At 27.6% G+C, this 24,103-nt stretch overlaps 1 protein-coding gene across 3 annotated transcripts; it reads left to right on the top strand.

Annotated features, from left to right (window-relative positions):
• Positions 1-4,808: 4,808 nt before the first annotated feature.
• LOC113854423 (ADP-ribosylation factor GTPase-activating protein AGD5-like) lies at positions 4,809-10,946 on the top strand. Of its 3 annotated transcripts, XM_027485387.1 has the most exons (12): positions 4,809-5,061; positions 5,579-5,852; positions 5,975-6,033; positions 6,229-6,319; positions 7,378-7,432; positions 7,540-7,630; positions 7,737-7,956; positions 8,277-8,502; positions 8,658-8,836; positions 9,099-9,332; positions 9,424-9,482; positions 10,501-10,937. In XM_027485387.1, the coding sequence occupies exons 2-12, from the start codon at positions 5,781-5,783 to the stop codon at positions 10,655-10,657; spliced, it is 1,443 nt and encodes a 480-aa protein (XP_027341188.1). In that variant the 5' UTR covers positions 4,809-5,061; positions 5,579-5,780; the 3' UTR covers positions 10,658-10,937. The 3 variants fall into 3 exon arrangements, with proteins under 3 accessions (XP_027341188.1, XP_027341190.1, XP_027341189.1); XM_027485389.1 differs by lacking the exon at positions 5,579-5,852 and having other exon boundaries at positions 4,811-5,061; positions 10,530-10,652; XM_027485388.1 differs by lacking the exon at positions 5,579-5,852 and having other exon boundaries at positions 4,831-5,061; positions 10,501-10,946.
• Positions 10,947-24,103: the final 13,157 nt, after the last annotated feature.

The following is a 24,103-nucleotide window of genomic DNA, read 5'->3' as shown; positions in this document are numbered from 1 at the left end:
TGTTAGTAAATTGATAGTACAATTTGATGCGGAGAGCAGGAGGGGACTGGGAAAAGAGCAAGAGTAAAAGTTTTAATTTTCATTTAATAACTAAAAATAAAATTAAATCGTCCATTTGTTTTATTTTCATACTTCATATGCCTAAATACTGGTAATTATTAGATTTAAGTGGGAGGGAGGTGAGGAAGATTAGAAAAATAAGGAGACTGAAAGACATTATTTTTATTTAAAATAGAACTAGACCGTCTAATTTTTGTGTAAATAAGAGAAAATCTATTTTCATGTATCATATGTCTAAATATCAGTAATTGTTGAATTTAATTTCACCTTATCTATATAAGAAGTTGTAGTACAAGTTTTCGATCATTTTACTATAAATCAATAAACTCGAAATCACATGAAAACTTAGAATAACTTTTCCTAATTGATATACATATTTGGTAGTATAATGATAATAATTTAATACAAGAAAATAAATAATATACTTATTAAAGTATAATTTTATTTTTTTAAATATGAGTGTATTATTTTTATGTTTAAATATTTTTTCTCTGTTTACTTTTATCTCATATTCAAATACATACATCCATGTATCGTGTTTGAGTTAATCCTGCAAGTAGCCTTTTTATTTCTTTTTTAAAATTTTACTAAGACTTGTTTGGGCTGGTCAACGGTTCAATAAATTTTGACTAGTCTGACGTGGAAATTTATCAAAAGCAAAAACTGGACTGGTAGAGTAACAATTTAATCTGATACTCCCAAGTGAAACGTTGCACTCTTTGACCATGCATCACCATTTACTTACGTTATGGATTAATTTCAAAGCCCTTCCAATGATTAAATGAAATCTTGAACCCAAAAAAAGTGATTAAATACATTATATTAATACCTCTAAGTGGAAGGAGTATAATTAATTCAGGGGTTTTTTAACCTGAGGAAATACTTTTTGTTGTTACTTTTTTATTTAGATTTTAAATTAAAAATTTTTTACTTTATTTTTATTTTTAAATATTTATATAAAAATAATTAATTGTTTCAATATTTTCTATAAATATCTGAAAATAGAAAAAAAATAAGGTAATGTTTTTTATAATTAAAAATAAAAATGAAAAAAAATCTCAATCAAATGACCTTTAGCTAGATAAGTCGTTAATTGTATCATGGACTTTACACTCGATGTTCAATCGTATTGAATGATATATGAATAAGTAGTTAATTTAGTTGGCAAGCGGTTAATATAATAAACTTCATCCACAGTCCTAAAAGAATGTATGCTATCCTAAAATATATTTTAAAATTTAGATAAATTTTAAAAATATAAATTTAAAAATATGTAATTAATTTAAATAAATAGAAAAATTCATATTAGTGATTAAATTTTAAGGAAAAGGAATATATTTAAATGGAATAGAAAATTTTAAAAAGGATTAATTTGACAAAATAAGCAATTAAAATACGGACAAAAATAAATTTTAACATAAAATAATTAAGAAATATTACTCTAAAACATTTAAAAGTTAAAAGTATTTAACAATGTAGATTGAAGAAATTATTTTTTTATTTTAATTTAGATAGTATAAAAGAATAATTTAAATTCTTCACTTTTATAACTCAGCTTAGTATCTTACAAGTAATCGAAGGGGGTACCGGGGTAGATTCCACTACAGTCTTAGGGCCTGCAATTCCAGCATAAACTTAGGACTGATGTGATAGCATTTCAAATTCGTTTCACCAAAATTGAAAATTTGTGCCTTTTCACTTACATTAAGATGTGCATAAATGGAGTTATGAAAGTGATACAAAAGGTACTGAAAAGCATATTCAACATATAATCAAGTTAGGTCACTAGGATTACAATAGTGGCAAGTAGTTTGAATAATTCATACAAGTTGTTTTAAACCTCATTGTTATCATTAGTTTGTTTTTAAAAAGAAATCATATAATCTAGTTTTAAAAAAAAACAAAAGACCCATAATCGAGTGGCTTTAAAGTTCATTAATTTATGGGCAGATGGTGTAATCCAAACTGTCTCAAACTAACAACTTTGTTCGTGAGAGTTCTAACATAGCAGCACACTAATAGCTCAATTCGACAAATCTTTATCTAATGTTTCGATTCTGTTCAATGATATTCCCATTTAAATCAAAACGTGTGTTTACTTATCTAAATGTAAACTATGTATAATGTCCTGATTCTTGTTAAATTAACAGGGATACAAAAAAGTAGTATAAACAAACACGTAAAATTAAAAGGGAAAATAAAGAAAGAGTGCCCGAAATTATTAAGCTTCTTTCATTTCTATGATTAAAATAATTTAGTTAAATGATTAGAGTGAGGAATGATGGAAACCAATTATGAAAACTTGATTAGCATTTAGCAATACCTAAACATTGGTTCCATCCCTATAAAAGAAAGCAATCAAGTAGCATATTGTCCAATGATTAAGACTGGTTAACTGAATTGAATATTAATATATTGGATTCTTTCCAATTTACTTGTACAAATAAAAACAAAGAACGCCGATCACGCCAAGAGAAGCCAACCAAATGGATGTCACATTCTTCAGTGACTTTAATCCCATCCCACTTATTATTAGGTGGACTAATAGATACATATCTTTTCTGGGGTGCCCTTACCCTTCATCCATGAGCACAATGCATGGAGCATCTGTCCATGAAATAAGCAAGGTTTGGTCTCTTGACTCCTCCTTCTCAATTCAATGTTTCAAAACATGTAATTAATATCTCCACCAGAATTGCCTTACATATTCAACTTCATTCATAATATTTATGTAGAATTATAGAGCTGGGTGCAAGAGATAGCTTCATCCAAGGCATTCAGCTGCTAGACAGATACAACTTAAATTATATGAACCCATTCCTCTGAGTCTGAAAGCTAGAAAATTAGGCTCACATGGTAATGAAATTGTGTTGAACTCAGCTTGTGTTTTAATATGGGGGAAAACGTATTTTCTCTGTGATATTATAAGTGCTTTTAATATGTTTTTGAATTAAAAATACTTATGATCCAAATTTATAGTCTCTAAGTTAACTTTCTTTATGTCGTCAAGTACTTTTTAGTTCAAGTATGTAGATTACGGTATATAAAATCTTTAATGTGATTTTTTCTTGTGTTTGATCATCTTCAATAGTTCCATTACACCAAAAGCCGATAGTGACTCGTCTCGTATTCTTATGAGAGTTGACATTGGAGAAAAAGGGAATAAAACCCTTAAAATATGATTTGGCAATGACAATAAATGCTAATATTTGTGCGCCATTACCTGTCATACTATGGTCCATTGTCTACACCTGTGCAAAATTAGGTCACTCCCATCTCCTTTTTCCTATAATATTCTTCAAACAAATAAATTATGTCAATCTAGTGACGTCCAATTTTAGATTGTCTAACGGAAGACACAAGCATGCGATGTGGGGCGATGCATTAGACCAAATAATTTTGTTTTCTATAATTCAGAAATTGTGATAACATATTATTATATCTTTCCTCCCTTAATTTTGAACCATAATTGATTTTTATTGAATATTTATTTTATTATTCTGTCTTGATATTAATATAAATGAAAATTGTAATAAATTAGTATTACCAGCAACATGGCAATAATTTACATTTGGCACAAAACGTTTTTTCCGCTAAAATTTTTAAGAAAATGTTTAGCCTTATAGAAGAGGATAAGCCAATAAAAACAATTTTTTTATTAAAAAAGTATTTATTACCGTAAGAATAAAAATAGTGTGATAAATGTTATATTTTTTATTTTAAAAATAATTATTTTAGATGCTTAAATTTAATTCTAAAAATTGTATTAAAAAAATTTAAAAAATTATGGAATTTGTAATCATTAAAACATATTTGATAGTTTTAAATAATAAAATTACAATTAATTAAAATGGTGTTATAAATTCTATATTTAGAGCATAATTTTTTTATAAAAAAAAAAGCATTACAGGTGCTATATTTTTTATATTAAAGAATAAACTATTTAGATGCTTAAATTCAGTTTTTAAAAAATTGAAAAATTTATGAAAGTTGTAATTATTGGACATGTTTGGTAGTTTTGAAAAACAAAATTACAATTAAATTGAAATAGCACATGAACATAAAATCTAGAATAAAATCAACAGCCGCGTAATTCATTTTTAATGTGAAGATTCACTTATTCATTTTTAAATTGTTAAAACTTATCAAAGTTTAAATTTCTCAAAACGTAGTTACCTAATGCAATCCAGATTGATCAAATTATCCATGTAGTCTCTTAAACTAAAATATAATTTTTGTATAAGACAAATTTTATGCTTGTTATTGTTTTGCTGGTTCCGTAAAGACATTGTATCTTCCTGCGCACAATTATAGTTTCATGTCTTTGTTTTATTGACACTTGGAACATCGAATAAACTTACATAATTTAGAGAGCAGGGAGAGACTTAAAACGAAACAGATTGCCTGATACAAGAATTACAATATTGCACTTAAATTATATTTAAAATAATCTTTATTTACTAGTGAAAATTGAAATTTTTGTTCCCTCACTTCTGATTCATTCCAAATGGGTGACAACAAAAACTTTTGCATTTTGAAGTAAATGAAGGGGCGTTCAACTTCACCCTCTATAATAGCAAATAATTACCATATCATTAAATCACGAAATAAATGTTATAATAACCAAAACACAAATATAAATAAATAGATGTACAGGTATGGCACATCAAAATCAAAACTATGGTAGAAGCGCGTGGGCCAAAAAGCAAACGCGAGAAAATATAGGGAAAACGCAGGTAATAAAAGTCAAGGAGGGAGGGCGTTTCCATTGCACGTTTTTTCACTTTTTTGGTTATTCGGGGACGAGAAGTATAGTGAGAGAGAGATATTGAAAGGAGAAGAGCTTAAAAATACCAAATTGACCTCGGATCTTCTTCTTCCTCTCTCTCGCTTCGCTTCTGTTAACTCCCTCTCCGATTCGTTTCTGTTAGTCTTCTAGAAGCTTCCATCATGAACGGGAAAGCCAACGTTTCGAAGGAGCTCAACGCCAAGCACAAGAAGGTTTCTCTTCCTTGCTTATTTCACTTTCGATTTGCCAATCTTATATTCGCTAATTACCTTGATTCGTTAATCGTTAGTTTTTGGATTTGACTCTATCACTGTTCCGTTAATTTATGTCGCGAGATTTTGAACGCGAAAAGTTTCGACTTTTCTGTTAATGCGAATGTGTGTGGCATGATTAGCGCTGTTTTGATCTGCTTGTTATGGTGTTCATTTACTGACGGATGGTAGCTTGATCGATCTTCCGTGTTTCGGCATTTTTGTGGATTAATCAATCGGATATTGTGTTTTGATTGTTTGGATCCTTTCGCTTAGTCACCTTTTGGAAGTGTGTTGGTGCTATTTGCAATTTAGCATGCTCAGTGAGAGACTGTGAAGCCATTGGAAGTTTTGCTGACGCGATTCTTTAAATTCTCTGTCCTTATTTTCCAGAATAGTACAAAGTTTCTTTCTTTTTTGTTTTTAAGTATTTTTAGTTTTTTGTTTTGAGTAATTGTGAATTTGTAATTTTTAATAGGATATAACCAGTGATGAGTGAAGAGGTGGACTTGAGTGCTGTTATACATTGATCATGACAGCGGAAAAGACATTGTGGGAACATTATTCGGTTTTTTTTCAAAGTTATGCTGTTTTATTCAATTTTTAAGGAAGAAGGAAGTAAACTTAATTTGTATGTCAAATGTTAAAATGTTTCCCAAGTTGGTTTTCCATATGTGAAGATGGATCAAGTTCAATTGATTGGGGAGGAGTTTCCCTTGACTAGTGTGATGTTTGTTTGTTTTGTGAGTAAAGTATGTCTTATATCTCTAATAGTTTTTTCTACTCGTGTGAATGTGTTTGTTTGAAACTTGTTACATTTTTTTTATTGTCTTTTATCCTTACATTTTTTTCTTTCTTTACTCTAAATATGCAGATACTGGAAGGACTTCTTAAATTACCAGAGAATAGGGAATGTGCTGACTGCAAAGCTAAGTATGTATCTGGCTGTATCTGAATGATCCTATCTGGATCTTGTGTCAGTAGTAATCATGTAAAGAGATACTAATTGGTTAATGAAATGTGGATTGTCTATGGATTATGCTTTTCTGGATATATTATTGTCATTATTTATTAGACGTTCCCAATGTTCAGTCAACTGTTTGTAGTAATTTACTTTTCACTTTGTAGGGGTCCAAGATGGGCTAGTGTAAATCTTGGCATCTTTATATGCATGCAGTGTTCAGGAATACATCGAAGTTTGGGGGTACATATATCAAAGGTGAATGTTATGTTCCTTGGTATGGCAAGTTTGTTTAACTGTGAATATTACAAGTAATACAAGTGGTTGAGATCTGTGGTTTCTCTTATAACGATGATACTAAAATGGTTTTGGTTAGATATATCAGAAAAAAGTCATGAGAGGAAGAATGAATATTATGGTGGCTTGTGGAAATAGGGTCTTCATCTTCTTGTATCTTCTTTTCTCCTTAATAAATTATTTGCTTATCATATATATGTATATAGGCCTAATTTATTCTTTGTACGTCATGATTCATTTTGAGAAATACTGCAATTATTGTACACTTATCTAACACCCTTGCTACAAACAAATGGTTTCTAAATGAGTACAACATCAACAATCAAGTCTTATCTCACTAGATGAGATTGGCTACATAGATCACATAACGCCATTTAACTTAGCAAAAAATTAAATTATCTGAAATGTTATTTATCACTAAATCTCTTTTAATAATTTCTTCTAAAATTTTTTTAGGTCTCTCTCTACTCCTTTTTGTTGGACTAAAAGTCATATCATTCACTTTTCTCATTGGTGTTTCCAATGATCTTCCTGTCACATGTCCTAATCATGTTAATCGAGTATTATCAATAATTCCTCCCTTAACCAGAAATTGGGATTTTTTTCATTTTATTTACTTATAGACAATCTCACCAAGTGGGAAGAGACCTTTGTTATTGTTGAGTTCAATATTTATAGGTGAGTAGTGCTGCTTTAGGGCATTTATTTGTTAATGCTCAGTAGGACTATTATTAATATTATTATTATTTTTGCTCTGGCAGTGTTTATGAAGATTAATTTTTTACTCTGAAAAGTGCTAGGCTGATAAACAACTTCTTTGGTTGGGATAGTTTTTCAATATGATTTTGTTACTTTTCCATGTAAAATCATGTAATGGTAGTGACTCAATTTGATGTGGGAATGGCTGAGATATGCCTCCTCTGTTCTGAATGTAGGATTTTTGGAGTAACTAAAGACTTTCTTAAAATCCAATTGCTTACGCCAATCTTATATTATTTACTTAATGATTTTCCTTGCAGGTTCGTTCTGCAACCCTGGACACTTGGCTTCCAGAGCAAGTTGCATTCATTCAATGTAAGCAAATCTATAACATAAGTTTGTGGTTGTTTTGAAATTTGGTGATGTGCATTAGTTACATAACAACTTCTTATATTTGAATTTCTTGTCTGGGTTCTATACAGCAATGGGCAATGAGAAAGCAAATAGTTACTGGGAAGCAGAATTACCTCCAAATTACGATAGAGTTGGAATTGAGAATTTTATTCGTGCAAAGTATGTTTGATGAAAACTCCTTGAATCTTGCTAAATTTTCATCTTGGTACTATTTGAAGTGTATGCATTTTGTGCACCTGCTTTCAATCATGGTGTATATTTGAAGGTATGACGAGAAGAGATGGGTTCCACGAGATGGGAATTCTAAAACACCTTCAGGATTGCGGGAAGAGAAAAGTCCAGCACATTGGCAGAGGCCTGTGGAGAGAAGTGGTTATGCTACTGTTTCTGAGAATGCTTTTGAAGAAAGGAAGAAAATCCAACCATCAAATGCAATTCCTGCTCCAAGAGTTAGTGTTCCTGCTCCTCCCAGAGCACCTGAACAGGTATTCCTTTTCATCTCTTTATTTTATTACTATTTTGTGAACCTTTTCTTTTTCTGCTGTTTTTTGACATATTATGTTGCATTGCATGTAGTACTGGTATTGCAGTTTTTATGTCTGTTATTCTGCAATCAGGTTCAGGTTCATGGGTTGCTACGGTTATAGAATAAATTTTGCATACTTGAAATAACCTGTAATTATACTGTTTGAGCAATTAACATAGATGAGTCCCCTTTATTGAAAAGAGGAAAACACTCGGTTCTTCTTTACATTTGGAAATTGTTATTGTTTATTGTCGTATGAAATAACCAATTTGTGAACAGGTAACTCCTGTCACCAAACCTGTGCATGTTGAGAAAGTGGAACCAGTAGCACCACAACTACAAACTGAAACCTCAAAGAAGGCTACAGACACAGCTCAAAATACCCCTCCAAAAGTTGACTATGCTACAGACCTTTTCAACATGTTGTCTATGGATGGCCCAACTGAAAATGGCTCAGAAGCATCTGGTACTACTGCTGAGGATAATCACTGGGCAGGTTTTCAGTGTATGTTTGTGTCCTTTGAGAATAAAAAATAAAGACACTATGGAAAGTCAATAGAAAGTGTTGCTAAGCATTTTGTTTTGGAAGATTTGAAGTGGCTTTAATTGATTATGTTGGGTAGAACTTAGGTTGTAATTTTGTTGCTATAACTGTTTCAGCTGCTGCAGAGGTGTCAACAGCTGAGAAGACTAGTCCACTGAAAGCAGTCGATAGTACTCCACATTCTGCTTCTGGGATTGAGGATCTTTTCAAAGATTCATCTTGTGTGACAGCAAGCTTAGCTCCAGAAAAACCACAGAAAGATGTTAAAAATGATATCATGAGCCTCTTTGAGAAGGTACTAGCCAATGCTTCTGTAGCTTTCTGTAAGATTATGGAGTTACTGCTTTGACTTGATATGCTAGTTTATTTATTGAATAGATAAATTCTTCTATTCTTATTTGAACATTTGTTTCCATCTTGTCCTATGTGTAAGTTGTTATCCAAGACAGTACTGCAACCAGAATTTTTTAGCTGCACATTTGCACTCTGTAATCAGATGCTTGTTTGCTTTTGGTATTGTTATGCTTTTACCTGACCAGTGAATTGGGTGTCTTCAGGGCAATATGGTTTCTCCATTTACTATGCATCAACAGCAGCTTGCCATGCTAGCACAGCAACAGTCTCTTCTAATGGCTGCTGCAGCTAAATCTGCTGGTGGGGATCCCAGGTATCCTGCTAGCATACAACAACCTAGACCCAATGGTTCTGTCCAAAGTTGGCCAGCTACTGGCTACTCAGTTTCTGGATTAATGCCCATGGGTGGTCAGGGAGAGCTGCAGAAACTTATGCAGGTAATGACTCAAGCAAGCCAAATGTATTGATGAATGATGTGTTTTTATGTATCCAGCAGCTAACTTGTTTCTCTTCTTCTTTCTGGGTCAGGCTAGCAACATGACCCCAGCACATCTGGCAGGGAGCTCTATTCAATATCCACCATCCGGGTATTTCATTAATCATTAGTTTGTGTGCTTAAAGCCAAATTAATCTCATTTTGGATAACTTATAGGAATTTGACTTCAATATTACATGATGTTTTTGATCCATAGATTTCTTTATATGCCTAGGTTGATATTGGTTCCAATTAACTTTGGTTCCATAAGCCAAAACAAATTAGAGTTACTTGTAGACTGTTCAACCGGAAGGCTAATTTGGGGCTTTTGTTTCCATTTCAACCACTAAGGCTTTGTTTGAGAGTTTGAAGGGGAAAGAAATGAGAGAGTTTAAAGGATAAGGGAGAAAGTAGGAGAAAGGCGGGTTAATTTAAATCCTCCAAATTGGGGGAACTTAAGAACATGTTATTAGAGGGAGGGGAGGGAGGGAGGGAGGGAGGAGGGGGGGGAGAGGTTTGGAGGATTTATAAAACTTTCTCCTTTCATCTAAAAACTCCCAAATAAGGGTTTATTACTAAATAAGGCTTCTTCTTCTCTCCCTTTTCCTCAAAAAATTAACTCAAACAAAGCTTAAGACTGGGTTGAGATGGATCTTCTGTTCATCTATAATCTTTATTTCATAATTAAGGGTTGTGCCCTTAGCTTTGAAAAATTAATCACTTAAATCAAATGCAATTAAGTTATGCTGCTGTATGTGGTGCTCTGAATTTAATTTTGAATGAGCTATCCCATCCTGGAATGGCTCACCAATTGAATTTTATTTTGTTTCTAGAACTTTACTGGAATTTACCTGGATAATGGCAACTTTTGCTCAAGATATTCTACCTAAGTGTGCACCAATCTACAGACCACTTTACAAACGTCTTATAGTATTTCATGTTTGAAGTCATCTATATTGATTTTACGCATTATCTTCAAATGTCTTTGTTCATCGAAGTAAACATAAACATTTATTCACTATTGGTTCCCCTTATTCTTTTCTTTATGTCCTTGTATCTTATACCTCATTTAGTGCATTTATTTACTGTCAATAACCTTGCTCTTATTTGTGTGTCGACATTTGACGCAGTTTCTATGCTATGGGGCAAGTTGCTTCAGTTAATGGGATGATGACAACGGGAGTGAGTAAACCTCAGTCAGCAGCTCCAGTGACATCAACCACTTCACAGTCTGCAAAGGATTATGATTTTTCCTCCTTAACGCAAGGGATGTTTACGAAACACTGATTGATCTTTTGTTGGACAATGCCGGCTATGTCATGCCATAGAAGATTAGGTAAAGTTACAGGAAATGCGCTTTCTTCTGTCAATTTTCCCTTGATCTATCCATGGACTGTAAACCAATTGTAGAGCTAGTTCAGTTTTTACCTCGTTTATTTCAGGTGATTGCTTCATTTGTATCCATAGGTGTATTCAGTATTCACAATAAAAGTTAGTGATATTAATTATATATTCCTTCCTGTGCTTCTATATCTACTGTAATGGTTATCAATGCTAAACATAGTTTTGATTTTGGTCTATCATCTTACCAAATAAATTTAGAATGTGTAGGTCTTTTAGATTGACGTGTTAACGAGTGCTCGTGATTTAAAATTAAAAAAATAATAGTAAAATTGTTTAATTTTTAATATTAGTAATGTAATTTGAAGTAAATTTTAAAAATCCTTAATTAAATGCCTTTATAATATTTATTAATTATTAGTAGGTTTTCTTTTTCAATTTTGGTGTTACACTTTTTTCGTATTCCTGTTTGTGTTTGGAATTTAGATAGAGTTGGGATATGAATTTAGAATTAGAATTTAAGGCCTAGTTTTATTAAATTATAACATGATTAAATTTATTTTTAATTCTTAACCTTATTTAATCTAACTCTTAATCTCGTAATTAGTTATATTGCAATAGGGCTCTTTTTTTTTTCTTTTTTCTTTTATCATTCAACGTCATCATCGACATCACATATCTTTTGGTTGCGGTCACCTCTATCGTCTTACTTTTTCATTTGGGTCTTATAAATTATGGCTCTTAAGAAATTAGTATTTAGTTATATGAAATTAGTGGAAAAGCTAAAAAAAATTATTAAATGAAATTCATGAAAAATATTATATTTTCATTTTTAATATCATGTCATAAAAGTAAAATTTTTATGTATAATCAATTTTAATAATTTTTTTTCTTAAATACAGTTCAAAAGTAATAATTATAATTTTTGCTATAAATGTATAACATATTATATAGATATATTCAATTTTACTTTTATATATATAATATTTAAATTGATTATAAATAAAAGTTTAAAAGCTTATCGTAAAATGTCTAAAATAAAATATATTAATGACCTTAATTATCTTGATTTAAATAACTTTATTAATTAGTTTACTATATTGACTAATAAAAATGTGTATAAAAAATTAAAATTTATTGAAAGAAAATAAATTAGTACATTTTGTTTAAATTTATTCTTTTAATTTTTGTAATGCTTATAATTAAGTTTTTTATATATTTTTTTTAACATAAAACCCTCAAATATCATTGCCCTAGAAGATATTGATTTGACGATGTGAGAGAATGAATTAGAATGAAGCCAGAGTTTTAGTATCATTAAATATTATTTTTTATAATTAGAAAAATAATATTATCACAATATGTAACTATTTCGAAGGCAAAGCAATCATTATGTTAATTTCTGATTGGACATGTTAACGGTGAATAAAATGTGATTAAATGTGATGAAATAAAATGGGACCAAATAAAATAATTTTTTTATTAAGTATTAATATTTTATCATAAATAAATTTAGAGTATAAAGAGTACTTTAACCTATTACAATTCTAAAAGAAATTAATAATAATATTAAATAATTATTAATCTATTTTACATACACAGTCGATCTTCTAACAGACAAGTTGCAAGTTATTTTTAAGAATGGTATTTGATAAAATCAAACATTTCATTAATATTTAATATATCATTATCGAAGAAAATATTATTCAGCTGAAGCCAAATTGTTTAAATTACTGCAAATCATATCATTATAATTCTCTTTCATTTTTTTTCACATTGAATTATACAAATGATCAGTAACTTTTACAAATTTTCAAGTAAGCATAAATTGACACTAAATCATTCAAACATCCTGTACTATAATTTTATAGAGATACTACAATGCAAAAAAAGATGCAATATGTTTTCATCTTCGGTATCATATAATCCACAAGCTTCTAAGGAAATAATTAATCTACTTTGGTCAAATTCTTCCACACTAAAATTGCATTAAGCAGCAGATGTCACACGAATATTACTACCTTCCTCACGCACCAACTTTCCAAATTTTACATAAGGCCTGCATTAGACACAATTTCAAATTGCTACTTGCAGTAAAGAAATGCTAAATATAGTGATAAATGGATTGCATACTATATTTCTTATTACCATCACACTTTCACATCAGCACGTCTTTCATATTTTTTCTCGATCTTTATTCTCCATATATCCCACAATTATTATTGTAAATCATCTTCTCATAAAAATAATTGTCTTCTCCAAATAATTTCTTACGTCCATTAACTCATCTCAAATCATCTATTATTCACCACTTGTGCCTCCTTATTAGTTCTTGTTGAAACCATACTTAGTATAAATTTGCCAAGATAATATTATTATTAAAATATTTTTTAGTACAAATTTTTGAATGTTGAAGAAGGTTTTTACTTTCTTCTATTCTCTTGTGAAATGGAAAAAAAAGAAAAGCAACATCAAAAATTTATTTTTAATTTATATTTGTTTAATTTCAAATACACTAAATTAATTACATAATATTTTAATTATTTTTTATTAATACTCCTTTTCTTGTCTGTTATTAAATTATTTTACAATGTGTATTATCATATTTACAAAATTAATATAACTACTAATCCTATAAATATTTAAATAAATAAATTGAATTGAATATGTGTGTTAATATAATTATAAAATTAGCATGAGTATTAAGTGATTCAGTAAACATCAAGACATATAAATTGAATTAAATTGTATACAGTAATCTATTAGCCCAATTTATAGTTCAAAAATTATTGGTAATATTTAAATAAATAATCATAATGTAAATGAAAAAATATTTTTATTTATCAATTTTTTACCATTTATTATATTATTAAATTGATATAAATAATTGTTTTGCATAAGACCTCGCGCTCTTCACATGTCCACACTACATGACCCATTTTTATAAAGAATTGGAAACGTGGAGGCACCAGGACAATATTGGCATTGAAAAAAAAAAAAAAAAAAACAGTATTACTATCTCTCGTGACACAATGGATGTCATTGATTTTCGTTATTAATTTAATTAAATACTTTTAAAATTATACATGTCTTGTTAATTTATAAACTCTGCTATATCTTATATGTTTGAAAGTATTAAAAGATTAAAGATGTTATTCTTGAAAGAAAAAAAATAATTTCATTTTTCAAATTTAAAGTTCTCACTCAACTCACTCCTGTCTTTTTATATCATAAAATATGTTATGATTTTGAATAATTGAATTGTTGTTTCATGGGTAAAGTTAAGAGGACTAAAAATGTATTGGATATCCAAATCCAAGGAAGATAGTATTCCTTTCTCAAGAGTTACCTTAAATTGATTGTAGATGGAACAACATTTCAAGTTATTGAAAGGGCTGGATGTGAAGATTTAATTAGAGACATTCATGAAAAGGTTATTGTTAGATTCTACATGAGACTTAAATTTTTTTTCTTTTTAAATACTGAATTTTGAGGATTTCTCTTTGGACATAAGAATATTTAAGTTATTTGAATTGAATCAAATTCTAAGAAAGCTTTGTAATAAGTATTGAGTATTCAAAGTTATAATCACTCTTCTTTCAATTTGATAACTGCAATTAGGGATATTTTTGAAAAGCATTCCTTTTATTAGGTTTTAGGCACATTTTAAGAAAAGAAAATGTGTGTTGATATGCTTGTCATGATAGACTTAGATTCTGTTGAAGTTGTTTCATACTTTGATAAGGATCTTCTTTTTTTATTATATTTTCTTAAATTAGACTCTTTAGGTGTTTGTAATCGTAAATTAGGTAGCTAGTTTTATTTTGTCGACTATTTAGCTCCTTTAAAGAACAAAAACAAAAAAAGATTAAAACAAATATATAATGTTGCTATAAATATTTTAAATTTATGTATCTCCTAAGTCTGAAAACTTTCAATAAGATTATGTGTGTATATTGTTAATAAATTTTGTATTTACACGTGATATAAAATTTTTATATTTTAAAATAAAGCTCTAAAAATTTTAAATCAAATTATATATTTTATTATATCAATATAATTTAAATTTAATATTAATATTAACATCCTTAAAATTAAATTTTCATTTGCCATAAAAAAAACTATAAAAATAAAATTTTAAAAATTATTTTAATGAATATTTTAATAAAATATTATATACAAGATTTGATTTATATTTCATTTATTCATGTTTTAAAATTTTATAGTTATTAATGTTTTTGAAGAACATGCTCAAAAATGAAAAACATCCAACTCACTAAATTAATCATGTAAATAAATCTCATTATTTGAGATAAGTATCAATAATAAATAAATTAATTTTTGACACTTTTGATAAGTCCCTCAACAGTATTCTTAATTATAAATATTCTAACAAAATATTAAAGCCATTTAAAAATAAAAGATCATACTTCTTGAAAGAGATTTTAAATAAATATTACTAGTAATACTAAAAAGACAAAAAAAAAAAAAACATAGTTCAAGCATATCTTAAAAAGACTTATTTATAGAATTATTGCAAATTTTATATGATATCTAAAAATGAGAATTATTAACACTTTATCTTTTGGTAAAGTAAATTCTTTGACACATAAATTTAATAAACTAGTTTAATTAGTAACTCGTATAATACACAAATATAATGAAACATCAAAATATATTATTATAAAGATGAAGACATAAAAATTGAAAATTTTGCATAATTATAAAACTAATCAAATGTAATACACTTATAAAGATTAGATTAATTATGATGTATGTTTTAACAAAAATATAATTTACATATGTAATATTTTATTAAAAATATATAAATGTCAAAAAGTACACGTATTATATATATATATATATATATAAAGATATTATGATAAATAAAAAATACCTTAATGTTAAAAATAAAGTTATTATAATTAATTAGAGAAAGAACTTTGGTAGAGTATTTAAGAACAATACGAATTTTAAGGAAAAAATTAGTAAAAGTAATTAATTCTCTAATTTCTAAGAAATTAAATGTTTTATGCATAAAATTAAATATATGTAATTATTGATAATTTTGATTAAGAAAACTGAAAATAATAAATTAAATATAATGAATTTTATAAACGTAAACATAAATATTTATAAAAAAAAATTGATGTTTATTTAATATAACAAAGAAATTTGTAAAAATACAAAAATAAGTATCTATAAAAAAATCTAAAAGTTTATATGAGGAAATAAAGAAAAACTAAGCAATAATTTTGATATTTAAAATTTAGAATAAAATTAACAAAAATAATATGTAAAAAAAATAAAATCATTGTAGTGGAAGATTATAATTTACCCATCATTTTTAAACAATTTTAATCTTAAAATGTTGTGACAATGTGAAGACTAATTCCATTAAATATTTATTTTTTAAATGTAGGCTCTCATTCCTATCTACATTTCAACAACAAATGCAAAGTAAAAAATATCTTTAAGAAAAAGTTATACTCATTTAAATGACATATGTGATAATATTAATAATTATAACATAGACAAGTAATTATAACATAGACATGAATGAATGAAAGACTTTGCAAAATACTACAAAGAAATTTTGATAAAATTGATAAAACAAGTGATAAAATCAATAAATAAGAACTTACGTAGTTTTTGAATATTTTATATTTTAATTATTTTTCCGCTGTTACTTGCAAGAAGAAAACTCAATTATCCTAATTAAGAATATCAACTATTAAGAATGTACAATAAAATAATATTCTTTATTATACATTTAAAAATAAATAATTAAAATAGAGTTAATTATAGAAAGCAACAATAACACAAAAGTATTTGTTCCGTAATACTCCAAGTAGTTTTTTTTTAAGAAAAAAATAATTTACAATAAAAAAGTATATTGTATAATTCACAATAAAATAATCATAAAAAATTATTAAATTATGTTAAATTATATTTATAAAAATATGTATTTAATTGTGTCAATTATATATTGTATTGTTTAAAGGAATATAAAAATTATTATTATTAGAGTTAATAAAAATATAAAAAATTAAAAATAAGATTCATTAACGCAAAGTCATACAAATTAGATACACTTCAACTTTCTTGATTAAACTAATTCAGAGCAAATCCAATTTTTTTTCTCAAGTAACAGCCATAACATTGTTAAAAATATTTCTTATTAGAAAAGTGTTGATTACAGACGGACGTACAGACGATTTTGTGATTTTTTTTAAAAAAAATTTCTAAAAAATTCGTCTGTAAATTAATTTGTAGTTTACTTGCCATTTGGCGTAAAACAATATAGACAGGAATTACAAACGGATTTTTCATCTATAATTTGAAAAAGAGAGGGAAATTTGAAGCGGGAGTTACAGACGGATTTTTCCGTCTATAAATATTGTCCTTTTTAACCGACTTTTCATATGGCAATTTACAGACGAATTTTTTCATCTGTAAATGGACTTGACAAATTTACAGACGAAAAAATCTGTCTGTAACTGGATCTTTAAAACGCACCGTTTCATTAAACTATTTACAGACAGATTTTTTCGTCTGTAATGTCTGAAACCCATAAATTCACATCTCTCCCTTCCCCTTCCTCATTTTTTATAAATCTCTCTCTCAAGGATTTTTCATTTTTTGGCCTTTGCGAATGATTGGAATATCCATTTGAAAGATAATTTGCATCATTGTGTTCCTGGTACGAAATTTTTAAGATAAAGTTGTAGGATTGAAGATTGTATGACTGGGGGTAGGGCGTAGAGGTCCTTCTCCGAACCTGATTATAGTGTTGTTGGATTGTTTGTGTTTGCAGAGTTTGTAGAATATGCATGTTGTGGAGTTATAAGGGGATGTGCTCTAGAACAGTTTAAGATTGTAATGTGTATATTTTTTATGCATTGATTAATAGATTATTACATAATATATAGATTATGTGTAAAGAAAATTTAGATTTTTGTATTAAGTACGTGTAAACAAATGTAAAGAAATATTAATATATTAGGGAAGATTCTACCAAAATTTACATTAGAAATTTGTTGTATTAAGTGTAAACAAATAAAGGAAAATATTCATATATTAGGGGAGATTCTGTCAAAATTTTCATTAGAAATTTGTTGTATTAAGTGTAGACAAATATAGGGAAATATTCATATATTAGAAGAGATTCTGCCAAAATTTACATTAGAAATTTATTGTATTAAGTGTAAACAAATATAAGAAAATATTCATATATTAGGGGAGATTATGCCAAAATTTACATTAAAAATTTGTGTAATGTAAAATAAAAGGTTGATACAATATTGTGTATTTGGTATCTAAACATGTATTATATTTGTTTCAGATATGGTAGGTAAAGATAAGAAAGGTGTTATTCAGGGTCCTAATCGTGGCAATACTGCTTCACCCACCGCTCCCACTTTCACTTCCACACCAGCTACTATGCAGACCTTGCAGGATAGGGGACATGAACAATTTATCATGGTGCCCAACCTTGGGTATGTTGCTCCTCCCCCTTCACTGCCGACTACACATGCCACACAACCTCCTTCTACACAAGGCACAGGTGAGGGATCCACTGTTATCTCAGCTGTAAGTGGGCAGCAATCATCACAGACCCATGCATCATCTAGATTGCTTCCAACTTTAAGATGGGATGGGTCTACTTGGTAAGTTAAATTTAAAATATGAATAATAACTCTATTTGTTTTAAACAAGTTATAATAATTGTATTATTTTATTGTGTGTTAAGTTGTATTCCACCACAGAAGGGTCTTCACCAGGTGACAGATACCATTAAGAAGATGTTTGATGCGCCTTAATGAAGAACTGCAGAAGCAAAATGAAGAGATGTGGAAGAGTAAGGAAAGTGCATGGAAGAAGAAGTGAGCGAAAAAAATGGAGAAGAAGATTGAGAAGAAGGTGACATTGAGGATGCAGAGGGAGGTGCAGCAACAGATGCACCAACAGCATATACAAATGCAGCAGATGCATGTATACTTTGAGTTCATGAGAGCAAACACCTCTACACCTCTTCTTCCTCCTCCACCAGCTCCAACGCTACCATCTTTACTGATGGCGATACTTTTTCGGAAGATGATCACGACGATTATTAGTTATATACAATATTATTTTATTTTTTATATTATTTTTTTATATGTTTACTTCTTCCTTTGTAATGAAATTTTAATTTTATATTTTATAAATAACTTTTAATTTTAAATATATAATTTTGTAGTTTTTATTATGTTTATAAATTATAATAATTAGGAACAGCGAGAAATAATTATGTTTATAAAAAAATGAAACAATTTTTTTGAAATTTCATAAATGAATTACAAACGAATTTTTTCGTATATAATTATTTACCGACGCGCATATTACAGACAAACTGTAGCCATCTGTAATGCTAAAATTTGTTTATAATAATGAAAAAATCCATCTGTAAATCCGTCTATATTTTCGAGTTTTCTAGCAGTGTGTTTCTTTACCTACAACCATGGTCCTTAGAGTGTAACCCTAACTAAGAAAAGGTATTCGGCATTGCCACATTAGTTAGCACTAAGTGGTGTGCTTTGAATACCTCCAGCCATAACTGTGCTTCGTTATGTTAAATGGCTAATAAATGTGGTCATGCCTCATGATATGAACTACACAGTGTCCTACCTCCAATTAATTTTCCATTCAAAATAAATATAAAGAAAGAAAATCGCATTCCATTCCTATTTGCCCTAAGTGAATTTGTATCTTATCGTATTATTTTTAATAAAAAATTATTTAACGTAATTATGTCATATTATTCATAAAAATAAGAGGATTAAAATATTTTCAAGTTGGTTCAACGTGGCACGTATCTAAGCACTTGACGGTGGCTTCTTTAATTGACCAATGGCATTGCACTCCACACCCTTCTTTAACTCATGACGCCTTTCCCCAACCAGTGGTCATATTTTCATCACTCACCAAACAACAAAAAGACCAAATAAATTTTAAGTTGATTTCATTTCTTTCGAGTGTTGTACTTTCTCTTTTCGTATATTTATGTTCTAATTTTGTTCTCTCACACAAATATAAAATAATGTACTTAATATTACTATGAATCTGAAATTATATACCAAAGGCTACGGAGAAAATGTTAACAAGCTCCGTAGTAGCGCGATGCCATCAAAATTTGTTCAAAACTGAACACTAATCATGCATTTTGATTAATGATTATTAGTGAAGTGACACATCACAGGTGCCACGTTATAACAACATATGGTTGTTAATGCATGCGAGAGTGTATTAAAGTTTATTCAAGAATTATATTATGTTTTTATTATTTAAATAATTGAAAATTAATATTATGTATGATATTATATATTTTTTTTAATATTTTGTACTATTTTTACACTTTTTACACATGTGTATTTTAAAAAATTATATGCTAAATATAAAAGAAATATTTGAAGATATCAATCTTAAGTGGTATAAAATAAACTACTTTATATTTATTATATAACATTTTTATAATAAATATTTTTTTTATCGACATGTATATCTTTAATATCAACTGTAATAGTATGTTTTGAAAAATGAAAAAAATATAAAAAAGAGAAATAGGTGAAAGAAGGTAATTTAAGCTTTGTTTTAAAGTTTAAAGAGAAGGAATGAAAGTGTTTAAAATGTAAAAGAGGAGAAAGATTTTAATACACAACTCTTAAAAGGAACTTAATTATATTAAATTAGGAAAGTTTTGGAGAGTTTCTAAATCATTTCCCTCTAATTTAAAAACTCCAAAGCATAGTTAAACATAATATAAGGGTTTGTTTAATTTAATTTTAATTTTTAAAAATTACTTTTTTTTAAAAATCTATTTTATAAAACTATTTTTAGGAAAAGTTTTTGAAACTATTTTTAGTTAAACTTTTATTAATTTTAGAAAGAGAAACAGAAAAATAAAAATAAAAATGCTTAAATAGTAATTTTATTTTTCAGTTTTAAAAATTGAAAATTATTTTCTTTAAAATATTTTTAAAACTTACATTAATAAATGAATTTTTTATTTTTAAAAATAAAAAATAAATTTAAAAAGAAAAAACAGAAGTCTTTTCCTTCTTTTTCTTAAAAACTAACTCTAGCAAAATCTGTCTAATTAGATGTGATAATTTTTTGAAAGAGTAAGATAATTAAAAGGAGAGACTCACAAAAATACAATTCTTTCCTCCTTTACCAGAATATTTTTGCATGGAATGAAAAAGAGTAGATGAACTTTCATGTAAAGTAGTTATATTTATATAACATTCTTTTACATATCTAAGAAGAGAGATTAAAAAAAGAAAAAAAAAAGAGATAAAATGAATGATTTAATAAAAAAAAACATTAAAAACATGTTATAAAAAATTATATATAAATTATATAACTCTTCCTTGTATATTAATCTTGTGCCATTTCTGATTAATAAAAGATAAACTTGTCTTTATACTCTCTTTTATTCAATTAAATAAAATAAAGAAAAATATTTTTATTTTTTTATTTATTCAAACAACATTTTTATAATTACCAAAAACAATATTTTGTTATTGCATTTATTTTTTTTCATCATATTCAAAAAAATTAAAGAGTTGACGTTGATAAAATCGATAATTATAAACATGTATTTTGTGAATAATATTATCACCACAAATGCAAGCGGTGGGGGTCACAGTCACTGCTCATGCATAGTTAATTACACTAATTGTCTTTACGTGCCCATTTCGTCTTGCATTTGTTGATGTATTCTTCGTTCACGTTTTCAATTTGCCAAATCAATAAGATAACAACATCTGACTTTGGTGCATTGGAAATCAAATTCACAGCCATAAGTCGTATGATCATGCATGATGCTTAGATCTCGTAGTCGACTCAGGTTAGAGTTCTCTCATTTTTCACATAAGGCAAAACCAAATTTCTAACCATTTGGTTGAGGTTGGTGTCTGCATGATATCACAACTGATCATATCAAATCAAATACAGCCACATATATAATGCAAAATGTGTCGTATTCGATCAAGTTGATTAGTGTCTCGTTTTTGGTAGTGATACCAAGTCACTACTAGCTAGCTAGCATGAATAATTATTCTATGGTAGGCGACTGGGGAGTATTATTTATTCACCATTCACGAAACACTGCATATCTATCGTTTTTTGACCTTAAAAAGTCAATCATGTACATAGTGAGTACCCCATCGTGCAATTTTTTTCAATGTTAGGGATCAGATTAGGAATGGCTTTCGTCCTCAAGAACATTGCGTGTTCAAAAACTATGTTCATCTGTATAATTCATTTATACGAGGTAAAGACGCTTTCCACTTTAAATGAAAACAAACCTAACTTTGAAAACATATGTTCATCAAACTAATCTCAACAATTTTTTTTGCATTTTATTAAAACCGCACAATTGAAATCTAAATTTAACTTAACCAACCATTTTACATTTAAACAAACTACATCAACTTAGATCCAATAAAATAAATTTAAAATTGATTTAAATTAGCTATTGCTATTTTGGAAATAAAATTACTTAACTACCACTACTACTTTAAGAGTTTGTCATATAACTCTGCCTATAAGAATATCCATTCAAAGACAAATAAATTGTTGATGAATGTCCAGTAATTAATAATCTCAACATCGTAAACTAACAGTTTTAAAAGATAAAGATAATAAAGACACAGATTTTATATTACCAATAAAAATCCAATAATACCAAGTGTGAATTCAAAATATTTATATTACTTAATAATTTTTTTTTATAGTATTACAAATTGATCAATATAATTATTGAATTATTTTATATTATTTTCTCATTATATATATATATATATATAATTTTATGTAATTTAAACATTTGTAAATATGTTAACAAAATTTAATATTTTTTATATTTTAAAAATATATTATCCATTCAAAGTAACGAGATACCTAATAATTATATACATTTTAGTCATTTCGTATGTATATTTTATGATTCTTATTTTTTGTTCACCATTCAACAATGTTAATGTGTCTCACTTAGTAAATATTAACTTTTTTTAACGATGTTAAAATAGAAAGGGTTAAAGTGTAATAAACCACTAATATATAAATTAAAATATATAATTTTTTATATATAATTTTTTTTATAAATAAATATTTACTATCTAGATCAAATATACTCCTTTTATATTTCTTTTAAGGTAAATTCTAGAAACTTTGAGTCATCCATTTTTATAAGACACTTTATAATTTTAATGAAGTATTTATTTTATTTTACTGATTTATCCTCCATAAATGAAGTTAATAAAAACTTAAATTAAAATTAAGACGGGTAAAGGTTGAAAGTGGTGTTAAGTTCAATAATATTAAATGAAATTAAATTTGTTGCTCACTTCCTCCTTGAAGAAATAATCTCTTTACCTATATTTTCAAAATAATAGTCATTTCACAATTTTATAATAGAATTTTTTTAATTTTACTTTTAAGATAATTATTATCTTAAAACTTATTTTCTATCTTATTTTTATTCATTTATTGTATAAATAAATTTTAAAATAGATAATAAATTTATAAATTGAGTAGTTTTAGATGATATTATGGACACTTATCATGTTTAAGTGTTTAATTTTTTTATTCAATTCTCCCTAAACTTGAAATCATTACATTTACTTGTTTATTTAAGAAGAATAATTAAAATCTAAGTATTTTGATCTCTTTTTGATATATTTTAAAGGTTGAATCAAAGGAAAAACATCACACGAAGTTGAAAAAATTTGAAGAATCAAACAAAAATATGAAGTCTAAAGGAAAAAAAAACTTTTGATAGTATGTCACCATAACAAAGATTCATTTTTGAATAAAGTGTGGTTCTGTGCTATTTTCGCTAGAACAAGAAATCTCTTGATGTAGAGAAGTAAACAGAGAACTCTGATTTGGACACACTCTCTTATTGTTGCAGCGAAAGACAAATAGAATAACCTAATTTTGACATTTAGTACTTGCGACAACGAAAGTTATGGTATTATAGCGAGAATAACTTTGTCTATACTTGTATAAAGGTAACTTATGCATTTTAGAAAGGTTTCTATTCAAATAAGAGAGTTTGAGAGAGAGATGGCAAAGATCGTAACAGAAGAGTAAGAATACTCATATTTAAGTTTTACAAGTCGTTTTTACTTATTTATTTAATGTTATGCCTGCAATTAGCAGTTAAAACTCTCATAGGATTGATTGTAAATCTTTAAACTTGATGTATTCTTTATAATTCATATATATATATATATATATATATATATATATATATATTTATTCTTCTTCATTTATATTGATTTGGTGATTTCAATATGCATTTATTACTTGAATCTATTTAACCGATAGCTTTTTGAGTTCAAATCT

This window comes from Abrus precatorius, unplaced genomic scaffold, assembly GCF_003935025.1.
Source record: "Abrus precatorius isolate BTA unplaced genomic scaffold, Abrus_2018 Scaffold11, whole genome shotgun sequence".
NCBI lineage: Eukaryota > Viridiplantae > Streptophyta > Magnoliopsida > Fabales > Fabaceae > Abrus > Abrus precatorius.
Note: the sequence above shows the minus strand (reverse complement) of the source record. Positions and strands in the feature narration are given on the sequence as shown.

Coding starts and splice junctions, on each gene's coding strand:
- LOC113854423 (XM_027485387.1), top strand. CDS start 5,781: ATGGATCAAGTTCAATTGATTGGGGAGGAGTTTCCCTTGACTAGTGTG. Junction 7,631..7,736: donor GAGAATTTTATTCGTGCAAA/GTATGTTTGATG, acceptor GTATATTTGAAG/GTATGACGAGAAGAGATGGG. Junction 7,957..8,276: donor CTCCCAGAGCACCTGAACAG/GTATTCCTTTTC, acceptor ATTTGTGAACAG/GTAACTCCTGTCACCAAACC.